At 49.6% G+C, this 25,402-nt stretch overlaps 1 protein-coding gene across 1 annotated transcript in view; it reads left to right on the forward strand.

The window, feature by feature from the left end:
- The window catches only part of CACNG3 (calcium voltage-gated channel auxiliary subunit gamma 3), an 82,521-nt gene extending 57,137 nt beyond the window's left edge, over positions 1 to 25,384 (forward strand). The window contains exons 2-4 of the mRNA XM_059415954.1: positions 14,096 to 14,179; positions 18,918 to 19,058; positions 24,298 to 25,384. Of these exons, the coding sequence (XP_059271937.1) occupies positions 14,096 to 14,179; positions 18,918 to 19,058; positions 24,298 to 24,809 (737 nt within the window). The 3' untranslated portion in view covers positions 24,810 to 25,384. The remainder of the gene's footprint in view (positions 1 to 14,095; positions 14,180 to 18,917; positions 19,059 to 24,297) is intronic.
- Positions 25,385 to 25,402: the final 18 nt, after the last annotated feature.

The raw sequence follows: 25,402 nt of genomic DNA on the forward strand, positions 1-25,402 counted from the left end.
TCCAGTGCAAAACAGATCTGTCTCCCAGTCCTACTGGCTTTGCCCCAAACCTGCACCGCAAACCCAACAACTCAAATGACCCTTCCTGGTCTTGGTGTCTGTGTTTGTGAAATGCAGATTCCTTGCCTTACCCTTCCTACCTCACAGGCTTGCTCTGGGAATCAAAGGAGGTGATGAAAGCAGGTGATTTGCAGACTGTGGGTCACTGGTCCTGGCACAGGAGCGGTGCTCAGCATCGTCCCCCAGGAACAGAGCTTTATGTTCCCGCCTTGGATTCACCATCAAGCTTGCCCTCTCCAAGAGGAAGCCCTTGGCAGCTCCAGCTCCAGCCTACTGTCTTAGCAAGCCAATGGGAGAGAACATGTTTCTTTCTCAACAGCCCTAGCCAAGGCTTCAGAACTACCCTCCCTGGGCCAACCAGGTCCCCTGCCCATCCCTGACTCACTCTGGTCGGGGACGTGGAATTTGTTGATTGGCCAAATCTAGGTCACGTGCCCTCCTTTCGGCCAACCACAGCAGCCAAGCAAATCTGGAACTCTGGTAATGACTGAATCGCTTGCCCACCGCTGAGCTGACTGCTGACTTCCAGCCCACCACACACGCAGGCTGCACTGAAAGAGAAGTGGTTCCCTACAGTGGAATCAGGGTGCCCTTTGGCAGAAGACAGGAGAACTCACACATTTCAGACTGTGGGAACAGACATCCCCTCCAGAGTCCCCGTACTGACTAGTGACCTCAGCCTCCATGACCATCAGGTAGGGATACTCTGTGCTCCCTCCCCCACGGACCCCTGGTCCATGGCCCCTGATAGTAGGCTCCGGGTCTGAGGCTGGCTGGGACATCCAAGGGACAGGAAGGGGCATGGTGAATGTACTGTGAGCTCAAGCATCCTCCTCACAAGGAACGATGTGTGTCTCTTAAAAAAAAAAAAAAAAATCCGCAGTCCTGGGAGAGAGAAGAGAGAAAGAGGTAAGCAGACGGCCCAGGCTCTCAAAGGCTCTGGAATAAAACGAGGGTCTCAGCCAGTGAAGAGATGCCAGCACAAGAAGCTTTGAGAAGAATCTAGATTTGGAAGAAATGTCAAGACTCACCCCTTCAGTTACCTATCTGTTTATTTGATGACCTACTGTGTGCCACGCACTGTGAAGACAGCAGGAAACAAGATGGTGATGCCCTCTTGGAATTTATAGTAGCCGAGAATAAACAGACCTGTAATTAACCCCATAGTTATTTTGTTTATAATATGCCCCCCCCAGAAAAGCATGGAGTGCAGTGGAAGCAGGTAATTAGATGGCATCAGCCTGAGGACATGCTCATGGTAAGCTCTTAAAGACAAGCAGGAATTAATCAAATGGAGAATGGATAGAAGAATGATGCAAGGGGCAGAGAAGAGGGACAAAGGTCCTGAGGCAGGTACGAAAAACAAAAGCTGTGCAAGAGGACTGTGGGTAGAAGGAGCGGTGGCAGGACAAGGGCCAGATCACACAGAAGCATGACTGTTGCCATTATCCCACTGGACACCACCTTGTCTGAGATCCCCTCGGATGGAACACACAGCAGACAGACAGTCGATCAATAAGTATGAATTACCTACTTTGTACGAGGTCTCATGTAAGATGTTTGAGATACAGTGGTGCTTTTATGCCAGCGAAGGGGTCTGAAAATAAACAAGGCAATAAATATAAATGAGATAATTAGCACACTCGCGTGTAACCATAAGCTCCACGGAGGAAGTGACTGGAAGTATTCAAGGCAGACGGAGATCTAAAGGCTCACAATGAGCCAGCTCCGTGAAGGGCCAGCAGAGAGTGGTCAGGAAGACAGGGCAGCAAGTGCAAACACCTCACAGACATAAAATGCATGTTAGAGGAACAGGAAGAGGAGCAGAGCAAGAGCCGCGGTTCTCAACCCCCTGCACGTTCGGATCCAAGACCAAGAGCCAGGCTTGGCTCCTCCAAGTGTGGTCCCTGGACCCGGAGCATTGGCAGCCGGTTAGAAATCCCAGACGGGGCGGAGGCTCAGGCCCTCCCCAAGACCGACAGGCTCTAAACCAGCCTTTCCATGGCATGCCCAGTCTAGTCACACACATAGTCATACAGTCTGAGCATGGCTGATCTAGAGGGCAGCAAGAGGGAAAGGTGTGAGCAGCGGGTTCTACTCGAAGCGCACGGCTTCGTTCCAAGTACAACGTCAGTGTGCTCGCGCACACCGCACACACCCTCGCCAGCACGAGCATCTCTAGTCACATCCACACCCGGGCACCACACACATCCATGTGCCTTTCTGGGGTGCATTTGCATCCACCTCTGCGAGCCCCAGATGGCCCCCGCCACCCACACCCCTACCCCACCCCACATGCTGCTGCCCTTACGCTTCCCACCCAGAGACACCCCGCCACTCCTCCAACATACTGCAGCTCAAAAAGTCTCTGGTGGGTGAGTGGGCAGGGGAACGGGGAGCCTTGAAAGGGAGACCTGCCTTCCTTCTCCTGCGCCAGGCCCCGAGCCAGGCAAGGAGTCTCGAGCGAAGCTCAGACGCAGGGGAGAAACCACAATGTCCACAAGGTTACCTTGCAGAACTAAGTCCCAGGGTGGTGTTTGCTCAAAATGCCAGAACTATTCCTGGATGTCAGGTGCAGTTAATGGTTGCCATGGCAACCACCCATGCTTAATGAATAGAAGAGAGTAAAAGATGCTGGATAAATGTCAGGACCTGGGATGCATTTCCTTGGGAGCAAATCTGTTAGCGCTGGGCAGACCTGACCAGCGAAGGTTGAAATGAGCAGTCCAGGGTAGCGGGAAACAGATCCAGCAGCCTCCCTATCCCTTTTGTCCATTTAGCAGAGTCAGAATGGCACAAAACATCAAAGAGCATGACGTTCTGGAGAGACAGTTTACACATAGGCTCCACTGTGGTGGGTTTGATATTGCAACATGTTTACAGAGTTTGCAGGGGCAGAAGTCTGAGCCCAGCTCTCTCAAGGGTTCAGAAATGCCACTTCTTTAAAAAAAAAAAAAAAAAAAAGTCTCCCGAATTATTGTTTTTTAAATGAGGGGAGTGCCAAGTCAGTGTTTTGTTTTGTTTTTAAATAAACTTTTAGAAAGACAGTGTCAAGAAGATGAAAAGAAAAGCCACAGGCTAGGAGAAAATGTTTGCAAAAGGCACATCTGATAAAGGACTGGTTTTTATTTTTTTTAGTTATTTGAGAGAGAGGAGAGACCATGGGGTGAGGGGGATGTGGACAAAGGGAGTAGCAGGCTTCCTGCTGAGCGGGGGCCCAGCTCGGGGCTCGATTCCAGGACCCCGAGATCATGACCTAAGTCCAAGGCTTGACCCAGACGCCCCTGATAAAGGACTGTTAGCCAAAATATGCAAAGAAGTTTTAAACTCAGCAATAAGAAAAGGACCCGATTAAAATAGAACAAAGACCGTAACAGGTACCTTAGCAAAGAGGATACCCAGATGTCAGGTAAGTGTAGGAAAGGTAGCTCCACACCATACATCAACAAGTAATGCAAATTAAAACAACAAGGTACCTCGACACACCTATTAGATGGTCAAAATCCAGGACAGTGGAGGCACCAGATGCTGGTGAGGTTGTGGAGGAACAGAAACTCATTCATCGCTGGTGGGAAAGCATCAACAGAACAACCACTTTGGAAAACAGGTTGCCAATTCCTTCCAAATCACACTGACTGTTGCCGTGTGATCTGGCAATTAAACACCCAGGTGTTTACCCAGAAACTCCTTAGCATTTATGTCCACACAACAACCTGCACACGTATATTTACAGCAGCTTTAATTCATAGTGGCCAAAACCTGGAAACCACCCAGATGTCCTTCAGTAGGTGAAGGGATCGCTATAGAGGGTGCCTCCCGACAATGGAGTATGGTTCAGCGCTAGAAAGAAATGTGAGGTATCAAGCTAGGCGAAGACACAGAAGACACAGAAGAACCTTAAGTGCATATTGCTAAGGGAAAGGAGCCCATCTGAGAAAACCACATGCTGGATGATTCCAACTCTGATGTTCTGGAAAAAGGCAGAAGTCGGAGAGCAGACAGAGGGGTGCGGTCACGAGGGATAGGGTGGAAGTTGCACACTGAACGTCCCTCAAGCATCAGTGTGTCTCCATGACCCGTGTGTGGAGATGCATTTGGGAACGATGCCGAAGTCCACTGACACCAGTGAACGTGACTCTGTCCAAAAGACAGGCCCACTCTGAGCTCACAGCGGGTATCAGGGACTCAGGCTGTGCAGTTCTCACCTGCTGGAAGACCTCAGACAAATCCCGTGTGTTTCCAACCTCAGATCTGGTGAGAGAGAATTGCCATTCATGAACTCCCCAAGCTCTCCAGCCCCCTTGCTTGTCCTCCTGCCAAGTCTCTAATCAAGGCTGAGTCCTTCGTGTGCGGGACAAGGACCGTGTGTCCACCTGGCTACAGATGGTGGCTCTCAGACTCCAATGTGCATTTGACTCTAAGACTGGATTACGAAGCTTGCGGAAGTGTGTAAGTGATTATGGTGACCACCGCAGCCTCATAGATAATCCACCATCAAAATAAAAATACTAAGCTATTCAATAAGGGATATCAACACACTTCTGATTTTTTCCATGCTCTTTTGTAAACATCGAATATCAAATAATTTCCAGCTGTCATTCTCTCTGTGCCCCTGTTTTGATGGTACCCCAAGTACATCCCTAATTGGCTAATCCGGCTCCAGAGCCTATACAGTTCCAGTGCTGTGTTGAGTACCAAGATGGGCAGGGAGCCAGGGGACAGGTGTAGACCAGAGCCATCCTGGCCAGGATGGGCGGGGCTCTGGGCTCCAGGCTCTGGGCCACGGGACTGGCTAGGACCTGAGCTCTGGGCGAGCCTGGTGTTCCAATTGGACCTGCATTTAGGCAATAATTAAGGACCAGGGAAAGCATTTTACCCTAAACCCACCCAGTGGGTTGATCAAGCAAGGTGCCCAACACCAGGCTCTTCGGAAATAAAGCAGAGCTATCAGCTGGGCTCCGCGAAGGACACGTGGTACCCACAGTCCCTTTCTCCTGGCTAAATTTCTGTACTTGGTTCCAAGGCAGGACACTCTCTCCACCAGGCATCTCTCTCTGGGTGGATGTGGGAAGACTCTGGCTGGCTTGCCTTTCCACCCCCAATCGCCAGCTACTCCTTGAAAGGGTTCATGGTGACTTTCAATGATTCATCTGAAGGTGTATTCCATTCCCACTCCTCAGCAAGCCCCTGGTTCCCAAAGAGATCTTTTAAAACTATAAGTCACATTGGGTTTCTCAGCTGCTTAAAACATCGTCTGGCTCCTTCAGAGACTTGCTGTCCCCCTACTCACCTGTCTTGGTTCCAGAAACACATTGAGAATTATCCTTCCCCAGGGCCTTTGCATATGAGATGCCCTCTTCCTAGAAAGTTCTCTCAAATCTCCCCATGGTTGGCTTCATCTTTTCACTCAGACCACCTTGTCAGAGAAGCTTTGCCTATCCATCCAACCTCATGAGTGTCCCTCCCCGAGTGACTCCCTCCAGGGTATAGTATTTTCATGGCACTCAATGCTATCTGAAATGACCTTTTCCTTTTTGCAGAAACCTTTGTTGCATTTTTTTCTTCATTCACTCTAGTTCTCTCCCATTAGAATATAACAGCCTTGGGGCCCCTGGGTAGCTCAGTCAGGTAAGCATATGACTCTTGATTTTGGCTCAGGTCATGATCTCAAGGTCATGAGATGGATCCCCATATCGGGCTCCACAGTCAGCGGGGAATCTGCTTGAGATTCTCTCCCCCTCCCTCTGCCCCCTCCACTCACACACTCTCTCAAACAAACAAATAAATAAAATCTTTAAAAACAGATAGATTGGGGCACCTGGGTGCCTCAGTTGGTTAAGAGACCGCCTTTGGCTCAGGTCATGATCCTGGAGTCTCAGGATTGAGTCTCTCATCGGGCTCCCTGCTGAGCAGGGAGTCTACTTCTCCCTCTGACCCTCTTCCCTCTCATGCTCTCTCTCTCATTCTCTCTCTTTCAAATAAATAAATAAAATCTTTTAAAAATAAATAAATAACTATAGATACAAGAGCCTTGAGATCAAGGACCTAGCCTATCTAGTTCGCTGATAAACCCCAAGTGCCCACAACAGAGCTTAATGCAAAGCAGGCAACCCCACAGACATCGCTGAATAAAAGAGTGATTTGGGATATGCACCAGCCACGGCTCAGTAACATCAAAAGAGGGTGTTTCTTCCTGCTGAACTCACTCCTGTGCTTCTCTTACTAGGAGCAGCAAGCCATAATTCCTATACCCCACGTGCTTCTTCAGACCGATTAGCTTAGGGTCCCCACTATGCAGGAATTCATCCCCCAAGTCCCCACACATGCTAGGTTGCATGGACGAGCAAGCAAACTCCATCTTAATATGAATATTTGCATGAATGGCCTGATGACTTATAAAACCAGGCTCACTGAAAACACCCTCCCAACCCCATCCCGCGCCCCTCCCCACCGCATTCCGTACCCCACAATCCGCGGTCTTTGTTGGCAGCCTCTCTCTGATTGCTAGCTCTTGTCCACATGGGACAATCCAATGCAAATAGAGGCAAGACGATTGCAAAGTGAGATTGCAGATCTAGCAAAATACACAGAGCTTCATGGTAATGGAAGTGAGGAGTGACGTGCTATGCCAGCCGTGGGCCCCCGTGAGGGGGTGGCAGAGGAACACCCGTTAGCAACGCAAGAAGAAAAAAACCAACAAGAAGTGTGGTGAGCTAGGCACATCCAGTGATTTGAATATCAAAGGATTAAGAGAAGCTCTTGAGAGAATGAAGACGTGCTCAGATATTTTTTGCAAAAAAGGACCTACTTTATGATCCTGCTGTGAAAGTCAAACTTTACAATCCAGCTGGGAGAGTGAAGGATTTCATATTGGACTCTCGTGGGATTTTTATCAGAAAAAATGATGTTCCCTTCCCAGCGAAAATCAACACAGCTTACTTTTTTGTTCATCCCAGTGTGTAGTTAGAAAAGATAAGACAAAATAAACATGTTCTCATGAGCGATCATTTCAAGTTCAAGACACAGGTGGAAGGCATGTCTTCGCACCTCATTATTTACTATAAAAGAAACATCCCTGCTTTGGAGGGGACTCACCTGGCAGGCAGTGGTTCTCAGCCTCCACTGAACAGTTAGACTCATCTGGGGAGCTTGGAAGACTCCAGGTGCCCAAATGGATTAAGTAGGAATCTCTGTTTTCCTGCATCCACCCCAGTACTTCCGATGCGCAGCCCGTGTTGAAAACCACTGCTTTAAGGTCTTCTCCTCTGTAATAGGGATCTGCTGTTACACCAAGAACTTAAACATGCTTACAGTCAGTCAGGCGGTCACTTTTGCTTTCTTAAGTATTTCCGGTGCATAAACAAATCTGATACTCATTCTTTCCTGTTTCCTTGAGGCCAAGTCATCACAACAGAGACCTAATAAATGATCTATGTCTTTGAACGCAGAGCTCTAGTCTCCAGCTGGCCTTGGTTTTGAGCTCTGAGCTGGACTTTGGGAGCTTGAAATTTGGTTGCTCCCGCTGGGCTGGTGGCTGAGATGGGTGCCAAGTCCCAAGCACTGGGTTGGCAGGGTCTCTGGGCTGGACCAGGTGCTGGGCTCTGCCGCTGGGCTGGGTGGGCTGGGCAGGCATATCAGCCCTCACTCTGAGCCCATGGTAACTGTCCAGAGACTACTCAGAAGTGACATCCCTGTATTAGGTTTGGGGGTGGGGGGAGGGTGTCACCCCACTAAAACCTGCCCCAGGACCATTGTGGGGCACTCACAGTCCACAGGGGCAGGTGTGGAGGGTCCCTCCAGGAAGACCTTCTGGAGGTTCTGCTGATGTTGGGGGAAGGACAGGCAAGGAACAGCAACCCCTCTGAAGGGTCTCCCTTCAGGACTGCGATCTTGAGAAGGTCAGGGGAAGTGAAGTGATGCCTCAACCCCCGTTCCCCCCACTCCCCCACCCCCCGTCTGTCTGCCCTGGATCCAGGATTTCTGGACTTAAGGCCAAAAGCACTTAAGCAGAGCTGTCTTTAGATGACCCAGAAAAGCTCTCTCTGGCCCTTGCCCAAACTTGGCATAGCAGGTGGTCTAGGCTTGTTCTTGCTACAGTGTGACCCGGTAAATCGTCCACCATAGCCCTCTTTCGCCCTGCTGGCCTCCCTTCTGTTCCTCAAACAAACCAAGCTCCTTCCTGTCTCAGAGCCTGTGCACCTGCAGCAACCTCTGCCTGGAAAGCCCTTTCCCTGGCTCTTCGCACGACCAGCTCCTTCTCTTTGTGCAGGTCAGAGCTCGCACAACCTCCCTCCACCCAACCCTGCCCCAAAGGGCTCACCGTCGGCCCCCACCCCACGCACCATCACCATCACCTCATCTGCTCCGCTTCCTTCGAAGCACAGGGATCTTGTTCAACTCTTTACGGGTCTGTAGACTCTTCCCCAATGAGAATGTTAGGTTCTGAAGCCCAGAATCTTCTGCCTTGGCCACTAGTGGATTCCTAGGGAGGAAGTAAGCAAGAAGGGAAGAGCAAAGGTGGAACCAACCGATCTTCCCAGCTCAGCTCTCATAGCCCTCAAACCCGTTTCCACCGCCTCACCACCGCTCCACTGGAAGCCCAGGATCTGCCTCCCAGACCAACCACTAAACACCCCAAGTTACTCTGAGCTCCCAAATGACTTCTCCGCTCCCACTCAACCACGCTCCTGCTACCGCGCTTTGCCTAAAGCAACACACCTCCCTTACCCTGACGCACTTTTAACCACCCTTCAGATCTCAGCGTAGACACGATTCACTCGACACTCCGTTAACAGAAACCACCCAACCGAGTTACCAGGGTGAGCGAATTTTCGGGAATGAGGGAAAGGCTTTCACTTCCAGCCTTACGCCTTTCTCTACATACTGTTGGAATTTTCCAATTATGAACACCTCTATTCTTTTCATTTAACTGGGATTATCGGAACATGGGATAATGGACTGCTTCTTGTTTTCCGTGTGAATTTTCTCTGCATTGAAAAATATTCTAGGGGTGCCTGGGTGGCTCAGTGGGTTAAAGCCTCTGCCTTCGGCTCAGGTTATGATCCCAGGGTCCTGGGTTCGAGCCCCGCATCGGGCTCTCTGCTCAGCAGGGAGCCTGCTTCCTCCTCTCTCTCTCTGCCTGCCTCTCTGCCTACTTGTGATCTCTCTGTCAAATAAATAAATTTAAAAAAAAAAAAAGAAAGAAAGAAAAATATTCTAATCAATGCTATTTTTAAATGTCGGTACCACAATGATTTAATTAGCATCACTTCCTCGTGTGGTTTAGTATCTTGAAAGAAGTCACCTGACTGAGCTCTTTCATTCATTCTAATATTTTGTCCAGCAAATTGGCTTGAGCTTTCCGAGTAAGACTATTCTCTCACCTGGAAAAAAAAATGATAACTTTGTCCTATTTTTTTCCTATGGGTTGTTACTCTTAATTCCATTTTATTTCTTCTTGCACTAGAACTTACAGAACTGCGTTGAATAAGAGAGGCAATGGTGAGCATTCTGCCTTTTTTATTTTAATGGGAGTATTTCTAAGGTCTGACCTTTTATTTTATTTTTATTTAAAGATTTATTTACTGAATAAAGAGAGCGAAAGAGAATGCAGGACGGACAGAGGGAGAAAGAAAGTCTCAAGCAGACTCCGTACTGAGTGTGGAGCCCAACGCAGGGCTTGATCCCATCACCTAAGCTTAACCAACTGAGCCACCCAGGTGCCCTTTGGTTGAAAGGAAGTCCCCTTCTTCTTAGGAAAGATGTGTTCTTCCATTGTCTGAGCCAGAGATAAGCCATCGGCATTACCTTCTCTGGTAAAAACATGTCTCCGCAGTATATTCACTTCAGCATGTCAGGAACTGTACCCTGGCTCTATTTTCCATTCCAGACTTCTTCCTGGGGTCCTGGGGGCTCATGGCCCTGGGTTCTGTGCATTCTCAAAGCCTAACTCTCACATCTGCCCCACCCTGCCTTCTCATCACCTACCCCCTGTAACCTCTGAATCTGCTCCCAGACCACCCCCCACTGATCTGCCTCCTGGTTGACCACATTCTTGGGTTCTGCTTCTCTCTGCCCCAGGGCCTTGGCTTAACCCGGGCTGGGACAGTGCTTGCCCCTGTGTCCCCACTTCATCTTTGCAGGGTCTATGTTTTCAACATCTCTCTCGGTTCCATCCTCTGCAGCTCATGGGCAAGTCCAACCCCGTCCTATCTTTCTTAGACTGACTGAGATGGGGAAATACTCCTGAGAAAATGTGAGAACAGCATGATCTCAATTTTATAAAACCATTTGTATGTGAAAGCATGGGGGGGTCTAGAAGGAAATATACAGAAATGCTAAATAGTAGTTATTTCTGGAAGCTGGCAATATGCTCCTCGTATGAATGGCCAGATTCACTTTTTGATGAGTGTATGACTTGTGGTGCCAGCAGTTTTGTCTTCTGTGTGGAGTCTTCCTCGGGGAAATTCTTGATTTCCTTTCGTTTTATATTGCTTTTTTAAATCTCATCGTGGCACCAATGTGTCTCGTCTGGTCCTAAAATACCTACTCAAACCAATGGTAGTAATAGCTAGAATTTATTGAGTTCTTACTATGTGCTAAGAGCTGTCCTAAGGGGTTTACGTCATTGCCTGATTAAAAGCGGACGTGCTGAGAATGCCGACCGACGCTCCGTCTACTCTTAGAGCCTCAGTTAATCCTTGTGACGTTGTTATTCTTACTATCATCCTTTTATAGAAGAAGAAACTGAGGTTTGATGGGGGTCATTCGCTGTAGGTCCGTCAAGTGCCGTGAGGCCAGGTGGGGAATTCGACCAGCTGGGAAGTTCATCCCTGGGGTCTACAGGGGTCTGCAGAGGCCCAGCTTCAGGGGACTGTTTACGTGTGCAAACGTGGGACAGGGTGCCCCATTTTTTTAAAGAGAAGCTGCCAATGAGGCTTTCATGGGACAGATCCTGAATTTTAAATTGCAGTAGCATATTGAATTTAAAAAAAAATACAACAAAATAGGCACTAACATACTGCCAGTTTAAATAAATAAATAAATAAATAAATAAATAAATAAAACAAAACAAGCCAAAATGCCAAACAAAATATTCTGTGACCCAGATTTGCCCTAAACATCATGTCCTTTAGAAGAACCAGTCTGGACGACGTCCTCTGGCACCCTGTAAGGCCCAGACACCTCTCTGTATCCTACCACACAGGACAGGGCTCTTTAGACCCTGGATCAGCACAATCTTCCTCAGCCAGATAGCAAATATTTTTGGCTTTGCTGTTTCTGCCACAGCAACTCAGCTCTGCCATTTTGGGTGGAAGCCGTCAGCAAAGGGGCACGGTTGTGTTTCAATACAATCTTGTTTACCGACGCAGACATTTTAATTTCATATCATTTTGTGTTTGTCGTGAAACACTATTCTTCTTTTGCTTTTTTTTCCCCAGCCATCTAAATATGCAGAAACCATTCTTAGCCCAGGAGCTGTGCAGGAACAGGTGGTACGCTGCTTTAGACCCTGAATACTGGTGACTGTTTCTCCAGGAGCTTCCGGTGTTTGCAGCTCTAAGCTCTAGGACCCAGCTGCCCTCTGCTACCTTGGGGAAGGCCCTTGGCACAAGCAGGTGCTGGCATGTGTGTGGCTCCTCATTCCCACGTGGTTCTGACTGGTCTGTCTTGGTGGTGTCCACATTCCATCTTCACCTGAACCTTTTCTTCCCATGAACACCTTTGTGGGGGTGCTCAGGTGGCTCAGTTGGTTAGTGTCTGCCTTCGGCTCAGGTCATGATCTCAGGGTTCTGGGATTGAGTGCCGCATCAGGCTCTCTGCTCAGCAGGGGAGTCTGCTCCTCCTTCTCCCTCTGCCCCATCTTGTGTGCTCACAGACATGCCCTCTCTCTCTCTCTCTCTCTCTCAAATAAATAAATAAAATCTTAAAAAGAAAGAAAGAAAAAGAAAGCCTTTGCAGTGTATGTCAGACAACTAACAATAGTTGGTCCCACAACCACCACCTTTGCCCTGCTCGGTAGCCCCCAACGAAGATCATGGAAAAACCACTGTTGATGGAAAAACCACTGGTCCCGTTCATTGCCACAGTCAAGAGCTGTGGATGGACCACAAAATTATCATAAAGCCGCCTGGTGACAGACGTTGCTGGAAGAGAGTATAACTCACAATAGTGGTTAAGAACTCTGGCTTTGGAGTAGGGCAGATTTCCATCGAACCTGCCCCTTGTAGCTGTGTCCCTTCACTGAACCTCTTTCCTCACCTGTCAAAAGGAATCATAATACCAGGTACTTCATAAGGCTGTTTTGAGAGCTGAAGAGGATAAAACACACACAGGGCTTCGGATGGCACCCGGTACGTGGTACGTGGTACGGGCTCTGCGTGTGTGTCTTATTCTGGTTTCTTATCCAGCTTGCTGGAAGGGAATGGGGATTTTAAACTAAGAGGAGTATGTGAATGGAACACTAAAATCTAAACAAGAGAAAAACAAAAGTTGTTTTTTTTTTCATATCAGGGAAGAAGTTATAACTTTGTGTTTTCTTCCAAGAATATCCTGGAGACTGCAAACTTCTCTCCAGGACCACCCCCCACCCCTTGTTGGTGCTGAGTCCGTTCTTTGCCTGGTGATTGGAGAATCAGAAGCAAGAGGGTGCTTCACATACGGCATCGCATTTATTGGGAAATGCCTCTGGCTTGGAGCCTACTTATAGCAGGGGTTAAATGCATGGCACTCTTTATTATAAGATTATTATTGACATAATAATAATGGCTGCCATCCACAGTGCAACAGTGAAAACCACGGGCTTTGAAGCTCGGATTCAGATATCGATTCTTCTCCTCTCCAGCTGTGACACCTCAGTCTCTTCTGTGATCTGGGTTACCTCATCATCACATGTCAGGATCAATAGCCCTTACCTCCCAGGGCAGTGGACAAGAGTAAATGAGAGAAGGGAGGTAAAGTTTCAGCTCTGCGCTTGGCCCACAGGAAGCATTAATAAGCGCCGGTTGCTATCACGGCACGCCTAGAGTTTTGCAAAAAATGCAAAAGGGATGTCATCTTCATACATGGCCTTATTTAATCCTTACAGTAGCTTGGCTGAAATAGGAGGGCAGATCTGCCTGGTCTGCTGTCCCACGGCGCCACCCGGCCCCTCCCCCCCACACACACCCGATTCTCAGGAACAGCGATGCGTAATTCCGCGCTGTGTTACAGTGAGGAGTTCGGAAATTGTTGTCATTTATAAGAACTGGCAGAGCCATTAGCTGCCCCAGAGATCGGTTAATTGGTTGGTCAACAAACACCCACAAGGATTCTCAAACACCCAGAATGATTTAAGTCAAACTGATATTGAAGGAAGAAAAGGAAGCAAATGCTGACAGTTTCCCCCAAGAGGAACCTGTGCCGTCTGTGCCTCCCGGAAGGCGTGGGCCACACAGCAGAGCACAGCTGGCTGTGACCAGGGGCGGGGAGGCGGGGGATGAGGGGGCCGTGAGGGGACAGTCCTGGGTCAGCTAAGAGCAGGATCAGGGACAGGGGGCTACTCCTGAACCCCTGCCCACGACTGACACCCGGGAGTCCCCCAACCTTGGTTGGAATGCAGGCTCTCCTGCAGACTGTGCGAGTGCATGCAAAATCCTCCTGCTCAGTTTCCTCATCTGTAATGGGAAATTAACACACAAATTCCATTTCCTCCTCCCTTTCTCTCTCACCCAATGGAACGTGGGGGATAGATACGGCAAGACAGTCCTCATAATGAATGATTGTGTTCCATGGCTATTTGCTCTTCTCCATAGATCCCAACATCATGCCAAGTCTAGGAAGCAGATTTTCTAGAAAATGAAGTCTTCTGCTGCTTTTTTTTTTTTAAATTAATTTTCCTCCACTGCCGGTCTCTCTTGTGTGCCCTAGGACAGGTGCAGAGGAACCAGCGTATGCACAGCCCGCAACAACCAGGGAAGGTTCTCCACTGCGGAGGGGGAGGACCCAGGGGCGCTGGCTCCTCCCCCCCAGCTCAGGCCCACGTTTGTTTCCGCAGGGACTTTCCGAGGAGTGTGCAAGAAAATCGATCACTTCCCCGAAGATGCTGACTATGAACAAGACACAGCGGAGTATCTCCTGCGTGAGTTCCCACTTCTGGGGTCTCCCCTGGAGGGGGTGCGGGCAGCCCTGCAGTTGCGCGGCTGCCTCTGAGGCTCCTCCGTACACATCCCTGGAAATGGATCCTTCCAAAGGAGCTTCTGGGGACCTTGGCTACTAGACAGAGACTTTCAAGTGATTCTGATATCTGAGTCTCTTTAAAGTCCATGAACTAGAAATACAAGGGGGAGAAGTAGGTGAGTCAAAACTAAAAGGCTCTTTTTAGTCTGCTGAGGAGAAAATCTAAGGGATTTTCTTCAACCGGAATACCAGTTTTCACCTTCCCGAGAGAGCTGAGTCGAGGTGCTAATGGGTGATGAGCTAATGGGTAAAGCACAGTCCTAAGGGCAAGCTCTGGGAGGTTAAGTGCAAACCCAAATTCACGTGTCTGCAGTCCTATTGGGACAGGGCCAGCATCTTCCTGGGATTGTCCCCAGGCTGGTAAGCTGGGTATGATATGGGACAAGGCAGCACTTGGGAAGCAGCAGAGTGCAAGGTGGCTTAGCATGAGGGCTCTGGGTCCTGGTTGACCTGGGCTTGTATGCCCTGTCTAACTCTCTACTGGCTGGGTTAAACCCGAGTGCACTGCTTTCATTACCTTTCCATCTCCCAACTATTCTTCTCCAGTCAGAAATGGAGATGATAGCATCATCGATGTGATAGGCTCGTGAAAATTAAATGAGCTCACATGCATTACGCTCAGCCCGGGGCCCAGCGTGGCGTCAGTGAAGCAATATAGGGCCAGCCCCTTTCTGTTGCAGGGGACAAGCACTAGCACAGTCCAGGGGCAGATGTGCACCTGCCGTTGATCCAGGCCCAAAGAGACTTTGACATTTCATGTAATCTAAATGTAACTTCTTCAACAAGAATGCGTGTCAAGTTCACTCAAAGAGGAATTTCAAAGGTGTTGACTAATCTATTACTAAGGAATGTTAAGTGTAAAGTTCGCCCCTTTTTTAACTGTTATTATAAATAAAAACTTTAAGAAACTGTCCTACGCAAGATTATGTTTGTAACTTGTAGCTCAAGATGAGTGGTTTTAAAATTAGAACCATTTGTGGCCGTGCTCACACCTGTTAGTCTGCAGATGAATGAGCCCTGAATCGTGTAACAATGTTTGTTATGTAGTTATTATAGCAGGGTCAATTAAGAAAGTCAATTTTCAGCTAATTTTTGAAACCTAAACACACCATTTCTTTTTCCAGTCCTTGTGCAGCTACTAGGATTTACCCAAATGCCTACTAGGATTTGTGCCAGCAGCTCAGAAAAACTTGGTATGGGGAACACAGAGCCTGCTTAGAGATGGAGCTCTGTGCTTGGACCTCCTCCGAAGAATAGCTTTAAATTCATCTCCAGTGGGGTTTTACTGAGTGCCCATCATTTCTCTTTGTTTTTCCTTCCTGCTTTAATGAAACATTGTGATGTTTGCCCCGCTGGAGGTGAAACAGAGCTGTAACTTCTATTTCACAACTCCCGGAACGGATTTTCAGTTTTTCAGCTTCAGATTTTCAGCTTCCCTGAGGTGGATTGCTTTTCCAACAAAATACTTTGCTCCCCTCGGGGCAAGTGGGGTCCTCGCCCCTCCCACAGGCCCCCCCCCTCCTTCACCATTAGCCACAGAACCAGGTTAAGGTTCAGGGGAAGCCTCTACGAGAAGCCTCTACAACCACACAGATGTCCTGTGAGGAATTTTGGAATCCCTGACCCTAGCACAGAGAACCAGGGCACGTTCCCATGGGGCTCTCCAGACCCCTCCAATGTGTGAGGGGCCATCCCTGCTGTGACCACCCCGTCGTGGGACTGGGACTCGTACTGATTTTTCTGCTGTTTCCTCGTTCTTGAGTGCTGTTGGGACAGGTTATAGCTTCACCATAGAGCAGAAGGCTCACTAGCCCACAAGACCTACGGACAAGAGACTCCCCATAATATAGCCCTGACGTGGCCAGGTCCTACTCCGATGCCCATGGTAGAATTACACTGCAACAAACGGCCCTCACCATCCTTGAAACCCCAACATACCCCCAGGTAGTTGTGGGTAGAGAAATGGTAAAGGAAGAAAGTCGGGGAGGAAGGGGAGAAGACAGTAAAACCTTTTTGTTTTGAACCTACCATGTGCCCACGGGGTTAAATGAAAGTAGAGGAGATAACCCTGACTCGGAGAAAATGGCAGAAGCAAATGTCCTGAGGCAGACACCTGCAGCCACATATCTCATCTGTGGGCTAAACAGTGGGGTCTGGCCACCAGTTGGTTGCCACAGGGCTACTCCAGCCACAGTCACAAATCTCACAGCCACCCATTTCAAATCTGTGCCTTAATAACCAATGCAGTTCAATAGCTTCAAACGTCCATAATTATTTCCTTTGGACATAATCTTATTTACCAAAAAAAAAATTTTTTTAAACTACTCTTTTAATCGATTGAACTTATCCCATTGAATATTCAAGCAATCCCTGTCAATACACAATGCAAATGAACACTTTAAAGGTTTGTTCACGTTCAAGTTTGTTGGAAACCACTGAGGCAGATCAACCCCTATTGGTAGGGCCCTGGGCTGAGGGTCCAAATGGAAACCCATAGGTCATATGCATAAATACTGAGAAGTTATAAAGAAGCTATGCCCACGCTCGGGCTCGTGTGCCCACTTAGGACCCCAGCGCCCCCTCCCCAGGGCTATCCCCTGACCTGGGGACTAAAGGAAGCAGGGGGTCCAGCCTTTCCCAAAACTTGACCATGGAAGCAGAAAAATGGGAAAGACGCTGTTTTCAGGCTCCGGGTCTGCCCAGGTCCCAACACTGGGTGATTTGGGGGTGGCCGTCTTCAAACAAAAGCAAGAACTTTCCATTTTCTTATCCTTAAGAGAACATCAGACTGCCCTCAGACGCTCCCCTCATTTCTCCATCATCCCTCCCAGGCCACCCTCTTGGCTAACTCAGCTAGCAAACTTCCAGAAAACTTTTTCCACGAGACCGAATAAAACACCAGTCATCACGTTGTAAAAACCGCCTGGCGGTTGGCACGTAAGCCCCTCTGTGCAGTGGGGAACAGAAACAGCGGGAGGTGGGTTCCCACAAATATGGGGCCTGAAAGCCTTGAACTTTCAGCTTTGAAATCCCCAAGGCCAAAAATGACCTCATGACCCTTCCTGCTGCACCTGCTCGTGCCCCGTGGCATTCTGGGTGGCACCAGGGGCTCAGCGGCCGAGCGCCAGACATAGGCATGGTCCGCAGCTGTTCTATCTCCTACTGCCCACTGCCACTGGTGGCTCAACCTTAGAAATGTATCTTCGGTCCCACAGCTTCTCACCACCTCCAGCCTACCACCCTGGCCCCAGTCAGCTCACGTCTGGCTTCCACGGCCCTTGTGGCCCCAAGAGCTCGCCCTTCCAAGAGCCCCACAGTGTTCAGCGCTCTCCTGTTACTATCTTGACATTTTTTCATGATTTGGGAACAAGAGGCCTTGCCTTTTCATTTTGCACTGGGTCCTGCAAATTAGGCAGTTGTTCCTACCGTCAACTCAACTGACTTGGGATCCCATAAGGCTGGGGATCCCTGTTCTTTTGTACACTGACGAACACGGAATTTGTTCAACTGGTATATTCTGGTCGGGACATAGAAGGAAATAACCTTATACCGGTTGGGTGAATACTGGGACCCCCACCTTTATACTGGTTGGGGGCATACTGAGGCCCCCCTCCCATAGAATCCCTCCCTCAGAACCTTAGGCACCCCAAGACCCAGCACAGCCCAAGTGCATTTAATAGGCGCAGCACAGTGACATCGTTGAATGAATAAATGAACTCATTTGTTCCTTGGGTGACTGAGTGGGTATTAAGTGAGGATTGCCAGAGCCAGTGCTATGCAGATGTAGGTGTGTCCCGGGAAAGATTCTGCATTTTGGTGAACAGCATATGATCTGATGGGAACCTTTGGATGTGGGGCTGGTACCATAATTGGCAGGGTCCAGTGCAAATGAAAACCCCAGTTTCCTCATTCAAAACACAGGCAAAAATGCTTTTTCTTTTCTTCTGTTCTCTCTCTCTTGATCGGTCATGGTGTCTTTCATTTGCTATTTCATGTCAAACTACCCCCAGGGTGGGGGGCACAGAGACACTCAATGGGGGGAAGGCGTAGCTTTGCATGCCTGGGGTTTACACCTAACCCTGGTTCTTCCTTTGCCCATGCCTAGCCCCCACCAGGAATGAAAGTTAGCAGTGATCCTTGGCTGGGGCAGGAGAATGGGCAGCTAAGGTCCTGTCCCAGGGGAATGGGGAGGTGGAGAGCTGACGGGTGGTGGGATCCCCTGTGAGTCAAGGCTCCAAGCCCCCCACCGCACGCCCCTTTTCCACATCAGACTTCACTTCTAAAACATAACGCGAGGGACACCTGCGTGGCTGACCGTCCAACTCTTGATCTCAGCTCAGGTCTTAACCTCAGGGTCGTGAGTTCAAGCCCCGCGTTGGGCTCCATGCTGAGTGTGAAGCCTACTCAAACACACTCGCTCCATTCAAAGATAAAATGATGAAGAACTTCAGGACGGCGACTGCAGAGCCTTACCAGCAAGCACAGGGCCCTGAGCAGCCGCGCTAGTCTGATGCCCATGTTGGAAGCATGTCCTGTCCTGCTCATGCGCTATTTTCCCCCTGGGCACTGTGTGCCCCAGGTGGGCTGGAGCCTGGGGCCGGCAGGGACACCTTTGGAACCGTCCCCCCTTCTCTCCGCAGGGGCTGTGAGGGCCTCCAGTGTCTTCCCCATCCTCAGCGTCACGCTGCTGTTCTTTGGCGGGCTCTGCGTGGCAGCCAGCGAGTTCCACCGAAGCAGACACAATGTCATCCTCAGCGCGGGCATCTTTTTCGTCTCTGCAGGTGAGCAGCTGGCCCCAGCCTAGACATTTTCCCAGACACCCAACCCCAAGCCGGGCCCATGAGGACAAAGCAGTGCTATTCGGGGTTTCGTGCAAGGAAAGGGAGAGAAAATACTCGACTTGTGTTAAGCGTGAGGAGCCAGAGACTTTCATGAGAACCAAAGGTGCCGACACGCTAGCAGGGGCATGATGGAAAGGCAAGAGGAGATACGGGAGAAGGGTCAGCAGAGGGAGAGAGAGGCTGGTTAGTAAGAGAGCGTGTGTGACCCTGGAGAGACTTGGGTTTGAACCGCGGGGGTCCACGGATACCCAGATTTTTTTGACAGATCCGTACAGTAGTATAAATGTATTTTCCCTTCCTTAGGATTTCCTTAATGACATTTTTATTTCTCTAGTTTACTTTCTTGTAAGAATACAGTATAGAAGACCTAGGACATACAACGTATGTGTTAATGGACTGGGTCTGGTAAGGCTTCCAGTCAACAGTAGGCAATCAGCAGTTAAGTTTTTGGAAAGTCAAAAGTTACACACAGATTTCTGACTGGGGGGGGAGGGGTCAGCACCCCTAACTCCGTATTGTTGAAGAGGCAACTGTCTAGGTTCACACACGGAGGGCATGTGTATGTAATGGGACTGGCTCAGCTTGGCTCAGCTTATTTTAACAGGGTCCAACTTTCTGTTTGCTGGGACATACTCATGTATGGCTCTGGCTGCTTGAGACATGGCAGCGTCCCAAGGGCTCAGATTCTCATATTGTTCAAGGCGTCTCTGGGAGCAAAGTAGAAAGCCAGCAGCCCAAAATGCTCTCCAGGAAAACTTCACAATCAGTAGCTGGCCTGACCAGAAGGTGGCAAGAGGGATGAGAGACGGTCTTAGTTCAGGAAGGGTCCCCTGCACTGCCTTCTCTCTCTGCCCTCTTGTACCTTCCCGTGTTCTCTTTCCCCTAGATTTACCTCTTCTCCCTAACTAATAATAGTATCTACTTCACCGGTGTTGTTGGAAGGAGGCTGAGCATAAGAAGCGCAATAATTTTTTTTTTTTTTAGTTTACTTATTTATTTTTTTTTAGTAATTTCCACAACCAGCATGGGGCTCGAACTCACAACCCCAAGGTCAAGAGTTGTGTGGTCTTCCAACTGAGCCCAGCTGGGGCACCTCAATATCATTTTCTAGTCCTGGAAAAGCAACAAGAACATAGTTCCAAAGTCTAAGGCCCAGCGTCCTGCTCCCCTCTAAGAACTTATTCCCATTTCTTCCCCCACTGTGTCCCCTTCTGGGAAATGAGGAAGCTGGACTGCATCCAGCTCCGAGTCTCTGGACACCAACTCCAGCAACAGACCAGGGAGGGAGCCGCCATCTTGCCGTGGGGGTGTGGTCAGCCCAAAGGTGGCCATGGCCCCTGACCAAGCTGTGTGCAGACTGATGGTAACAACTGGCAAACCCAGGACTTTGTGTGGTTTTGAGGCACTTTCTAGTCACTGGTGGCCCATCCAGACCCCCTGGGCTCTGACCCACCTGGAGGGAAATGGATTGTGCTGACATTTGGGTTTCCCGTACAGAAGATCATTATTTTGTCCCCCAAGGGGATTGTCAGGAAAGAGTGTGTCACCAGCAACATTTTTTCTCACGAGGGGTACTGTGAGAGATGGTAGGTGGACACATGGGACACATGGGAACCGCGAAACAGGCAGGGCAGTGGTGAAAGCCCTGAGGGGAGGCGAGAAGTTTGGGATCTATTCCTGGATAACCCCCCCCATCTCCCCAAGGAACCCGAAAAGCCTCAGCTTTTCCACCTATAAAATGGAAGTTGCAGAAGAGCCCACACTCTCTAAGACTCTTTCTTGCTCGGCTATTCTAAGGATTTGTGGCTTGGGGCAAGGAATCAAGAACTTTTATTGAACACCGGGCAGGCACCATGCATAAGGCTGAAGAGTGAGGGCTCTGAAGCCAGGCTGCGTGCTGCCAATCTTGGCTCTGCGACTTCCCAGCTGTAGAACCTTGCACAAGTCTCTTAACATCCCTGTGACTCTGTTTCCCTATCTGAAAAGTAGGGGTAATAACGCCCGACCTCTTGAAGCTGTTAAGAGGCAGACATGAGCTGGTATCCATAAACTGCCTAGAACAGCACCTAACACAATCTCACTGCTTACTACGTAGTAGCTGAGGCACAAGACGCGCTGTTGAATTCTCACGCCAACACCATTCACTTTCTTGTTTTGTACATCCGCACTGCACACTCGCTCCAGTCAGACTCTCAGCGAGGACATGAGGCCATCGCAATGAATGAGACCAAGGCAGATCTGCCCTCAAGGAGCTGAGAGTCCATGGGATTGCCCACTCGCCTCTCGTCCTTCCTAAAATTTGTTCCTGGAATCTAAATCCACCCTGGCCAAGAGACAGTGCTGGGTTCAAATCCCACCTCTACCATTTCCTAGCACTGTCAATGTGGGAAGTGATGTACCTTCTCTAGGCTCAGTTTCCCCATCTAGGAAAGAGGGCCGGTGCCTGGCTAGCTCAGATGGAAGAGTGTGCAACACTTGATGTCGAGGTTGTGAGTTTGAGTCCCACGTTGGGTGCAGAGATCACTAACAAATAAATAAACTTTAAAAGAGGGTTAATTTTTTTTTTTTACAGCAGGTCTGTTGCAATACTTGAGATGGTGCATATAAGACTTTGCCCAGTGCCTCGCACATCGGAAGCCCCCTATAAGCAAATGGCAACCCCTCGCCCCCTGCCTCCTTTAACCTGGTCTGACATCTAAGTCTCTCTTTAAATTGCTCCCCCTCCTCTCACCCCATCGAGACTTCCCTTGGGGGCTCCCCAAACTTTGCCACCAAAATTTCCCTGCTAGCAGAGAAGAAAAAAAAAAATGGCCCTGGGGAGTGGAGAGTAGGGTAGGGGGGCATCGCTAGAAGCAGCCTTCAGTGAGCTGAAATGTCTTTGAAGCCTGTCTCCCATTTACACTTAAAAATTCATGTGAATTCTGCTCTCTCCTCCTTATTTTATCCGTGTTCATTTTAATATAAAAGAATGTGTCTTCCCCTACTAATCTTCAAGCCGAGTTGACACTCCAGACAGAGGAGCAGTTTTTCATCCTGTGGTTTCCTGCAGCCTGACACACGGCTGTCTGTGTCAACCCCCATATTTAGAAATAGCCCAGTGATTAGAACTCACAGCCGACCTGCTGGATGCCTGCACAGGGTAATGCCAAGAGGGGACAGGGCAGAAGCAGACCACCGCACCCCGCCCCCCCCACCTTCTAGAAGCAAGTCCCAGATGGAGCAGGCCAGAGTTCATAGTCAAATACTAACTCCCCCTTAATACATGTGCCCCAATGAGTCAAAACGGCCCAGCTTTAACCCGTTAGTTGCTGAACTGTAAGGAGATCGTGAGGACCCCCCCAGGAAGAGTCTGGGGCCGTAAGGACCAGAGATGGAGCACAGACGGCCACTGGATATGGTTATTTACCAGCTGGTGCTAGGAACTGTAACGAGGGCCAGTCCCCATTTAGCATCACCTAAATTTGGAGACAAGGAGGTACCAGCTGATACACCAACCTCCCTGAGTCATTGTTGGCATCAAGGCCTAGATGAGGCCCTTGAAGCAAAGAGACAAAAAGAGACATTCCACCTTTGGAACAGGAATGTGAGAAAGGTGGGGTGTCCAACTCTTGGTTTGGGGGCTCAGGTCATGATCGCAGGGACGTGGGATCGAGCCCCACGTCAGACTCGGTGCTCAGCGAGGAGTCTGCTTGAGATTCTCTCTCTCCATCTGCTGCCCACCCCCTCACTGGTGCTCTCTAAATAAATAAATAAATAAAATCTTTAAAAAAAAAAATAATGTGAGAAAGGTGGTCAGAGATGATCACACCCCTCGGCCCTCAGGTTCTATTGTTTTCTTTCTTTTTTTTTTTTTTTTTAAAGATTTTATTTGTTTATTTGACAGACAGAGATCACAAGTAGGCAGAGAGGCAGGCAGAGAGAGAGAGAGGGAAGCAGGCTCCCTGCTGAGCAGAGAGCCCCATGCGGGACTCGATCCCAGGACCCTGAGATCATGACCTGAGCCGAAGGCAGCGGCTTAACCCACTGAGCCACCCAGGCGCCCCTAGGTTCTATTGTTTTCTTACCACTCCCTAGAAAATCAGGTTACCTCCAGGTAACCATTTCCAGCGCCTCTCCATTGGCACCTGGGGGATGCACACCTTGCCTGCTGGGGACAGCAGCTGCACGGTCCCCAATTCCCGATGCCCAAACGACAGCTAATCTAAAGCACTATCTTATCCTGTGCAGATGAAGAGACTTAGGAAGCTAATCTCCCTGCCCCTTGGGTTCACTAGCTCCCCACGCTGCAGGGGCAGCCCCATCTACGCCCACCGGACAGCTGCTTTTGGACCCTCCTTAAGCACATCCGACCAACATGTTCACGTGTCCCTCTTCTCGAAACCTGTTCTCTCTGCTGCCTCTTATTTTAGCTCAAGATGTCACCAACCTCCTGGTCAGCCCAGTGAAAACCCTGCGCAACCCTATGCAAGGTCCCCTTGTCTTCAAACCCTAGGGGCTTACCTGGTCCGCTTCCCTTTGCTTCTGAACTGGTTTATACGCGTCTCTGGCCGAGCCCTTCCTGTATTTTGCTCTAATTGCCTTTATGTGTCCGTCTCTCCTACTAACATGGAGGAACTCAGGAGCGGGGACCTGTATCTCCCTCCTTTTAGTGTCCTCATGATTCAGTGCCAAAGAGGGTTTTTTTGGTTTTTGGGGTTTGGTTTGGTTTTGTTTTTTAAGATTTTACTTATTTATTTGACAGAGAGACAGTGAGAGAGGGAACATAAGCCTGGGAAGTGGGAGAGGAAGAAGCAGGCTTCCCGCTGAGCAGAGAGCCGCATGTGGGGCTCAATCCCAGGAGCCTGGGATCATGACCTCAGCCGAAGTCAGGTGCTTGACACCTGAGCCACCGAGGTGCCCTGCAAAGATTAGGTTTCGATGGAATGAATGGCTTGTACGGGAAAACACAAGCATCCTGAGCCCGCCCACACTTGCTATCGGAATAGGGTGTGTCCTGCAGCTAAACGCACGCCACCTGGGACCGGGCAGCAGCATCCTCATTTCCCAAGGGACACACCGTGCAAGAAAGGCCCAGGGTTTGCATTTTCCAGCCGTAAGCCCATGCTCCGTGTCTCCCTGTTCAAACGACAGTTCCCTCCGCCGTGTACAAAAGATGTCTTTTTCTCTTCCCCTCTCTTAGGGTTAAGCAACATCATCGGCATCATAGTTTATATATCAGCCAATGCTGGAGACCCCGGGCAGCGTGACTCCAAAAAGAGCTACTCCTACGGCTGGTCCTTTTATTTTGGGGCCTTTTCTTTCATCATCGCAGAAATTGTGGGAGTCGTGGCTGTGCACATCTATATCGAAAAACATCAGCAGTTACGTGCCAAATCCCACTCGGAGCTCCTGAAGAAATCTACCTTTGCCCGCCTTCCACCCTACAGGTATAGATTCCGGAGGCGGTCAAGTTCCCGCTCCACGGAGCCCAGATCCCGAGACCTGTCCCCCATCAGCAAAGGCTTCCACACTATCCCATCCACTGACATCTCCATGTTCACACTCTCCCGGGACCCCTCAAAGATCACCATGGGGACCCTCCTCAATTCCGACCGGGACCACGCTTTTCTACAGTTCCACAACTCCACGCCCAAAGAGTTCAAAGAGTCGCTGCATAACAATCCGGCCAACAGGCGCACCACGCCCGTCTGAACTTGACCTCTGCCCTCTGGCCTCCAGCCCCAGCACAGCCTGGGGGGCAACGTACAGAGGCGGCTTTGAGGTTGCATGGCATGGTCCTCGTGATGGTATTACTTTTTACAAAGAATGAAACCAAATGGACTCAGCCCTCCCCCACCCTCGGCCCCTGGTCCTCCGGGTCCTAACCCACCTCCCCCCTCCAAACCCCCCCCCATCTTCCCCAACTTTTCAAGCCCATCCCATGATGTCATTTCTCTCTCTGTGTATCTGTGCCAGATGTTTTCCTCTCTTCCTTCTTTACTGGAAGGACCTGCACATTCTTCCCTCCTTGGAAGAGGACTTTACTCAAAGTCACTGGTGGTGGCTGGGGGGGGGGGGGTGGATCCCCGAGTCCCCAGGCGCGTGCAACTGTCCCCACTGCCCACTCACACAAATCCTCGGGACACCAGCCACTCAGGTGGCCCCGAGGGAGGCATTCACCTTTACGTGTTAGAAAAACATGACCAGAAATCAAGATGTCAGAGCCCCCAAAGCAGCTAATGTAATAAGCACCCATGTTATTAAAGGTTTTGCCTTGTTGTAACCAACCAAGCTGGGGGTGTTCT

Source organism: Mustela nigripes, chromosome 11 (genome assembly GCF_022355385.1).
Source record: "Mustela nigripes isolate SB6536 chromosome 11, MUSNIG.SB6536, whole genome shotgun sequence".
NCBI lineage: Eukaryota > Metazoa > Chordata > Mammalia > Carnivora > Mustelidae > Mustela > Mustela nigripes.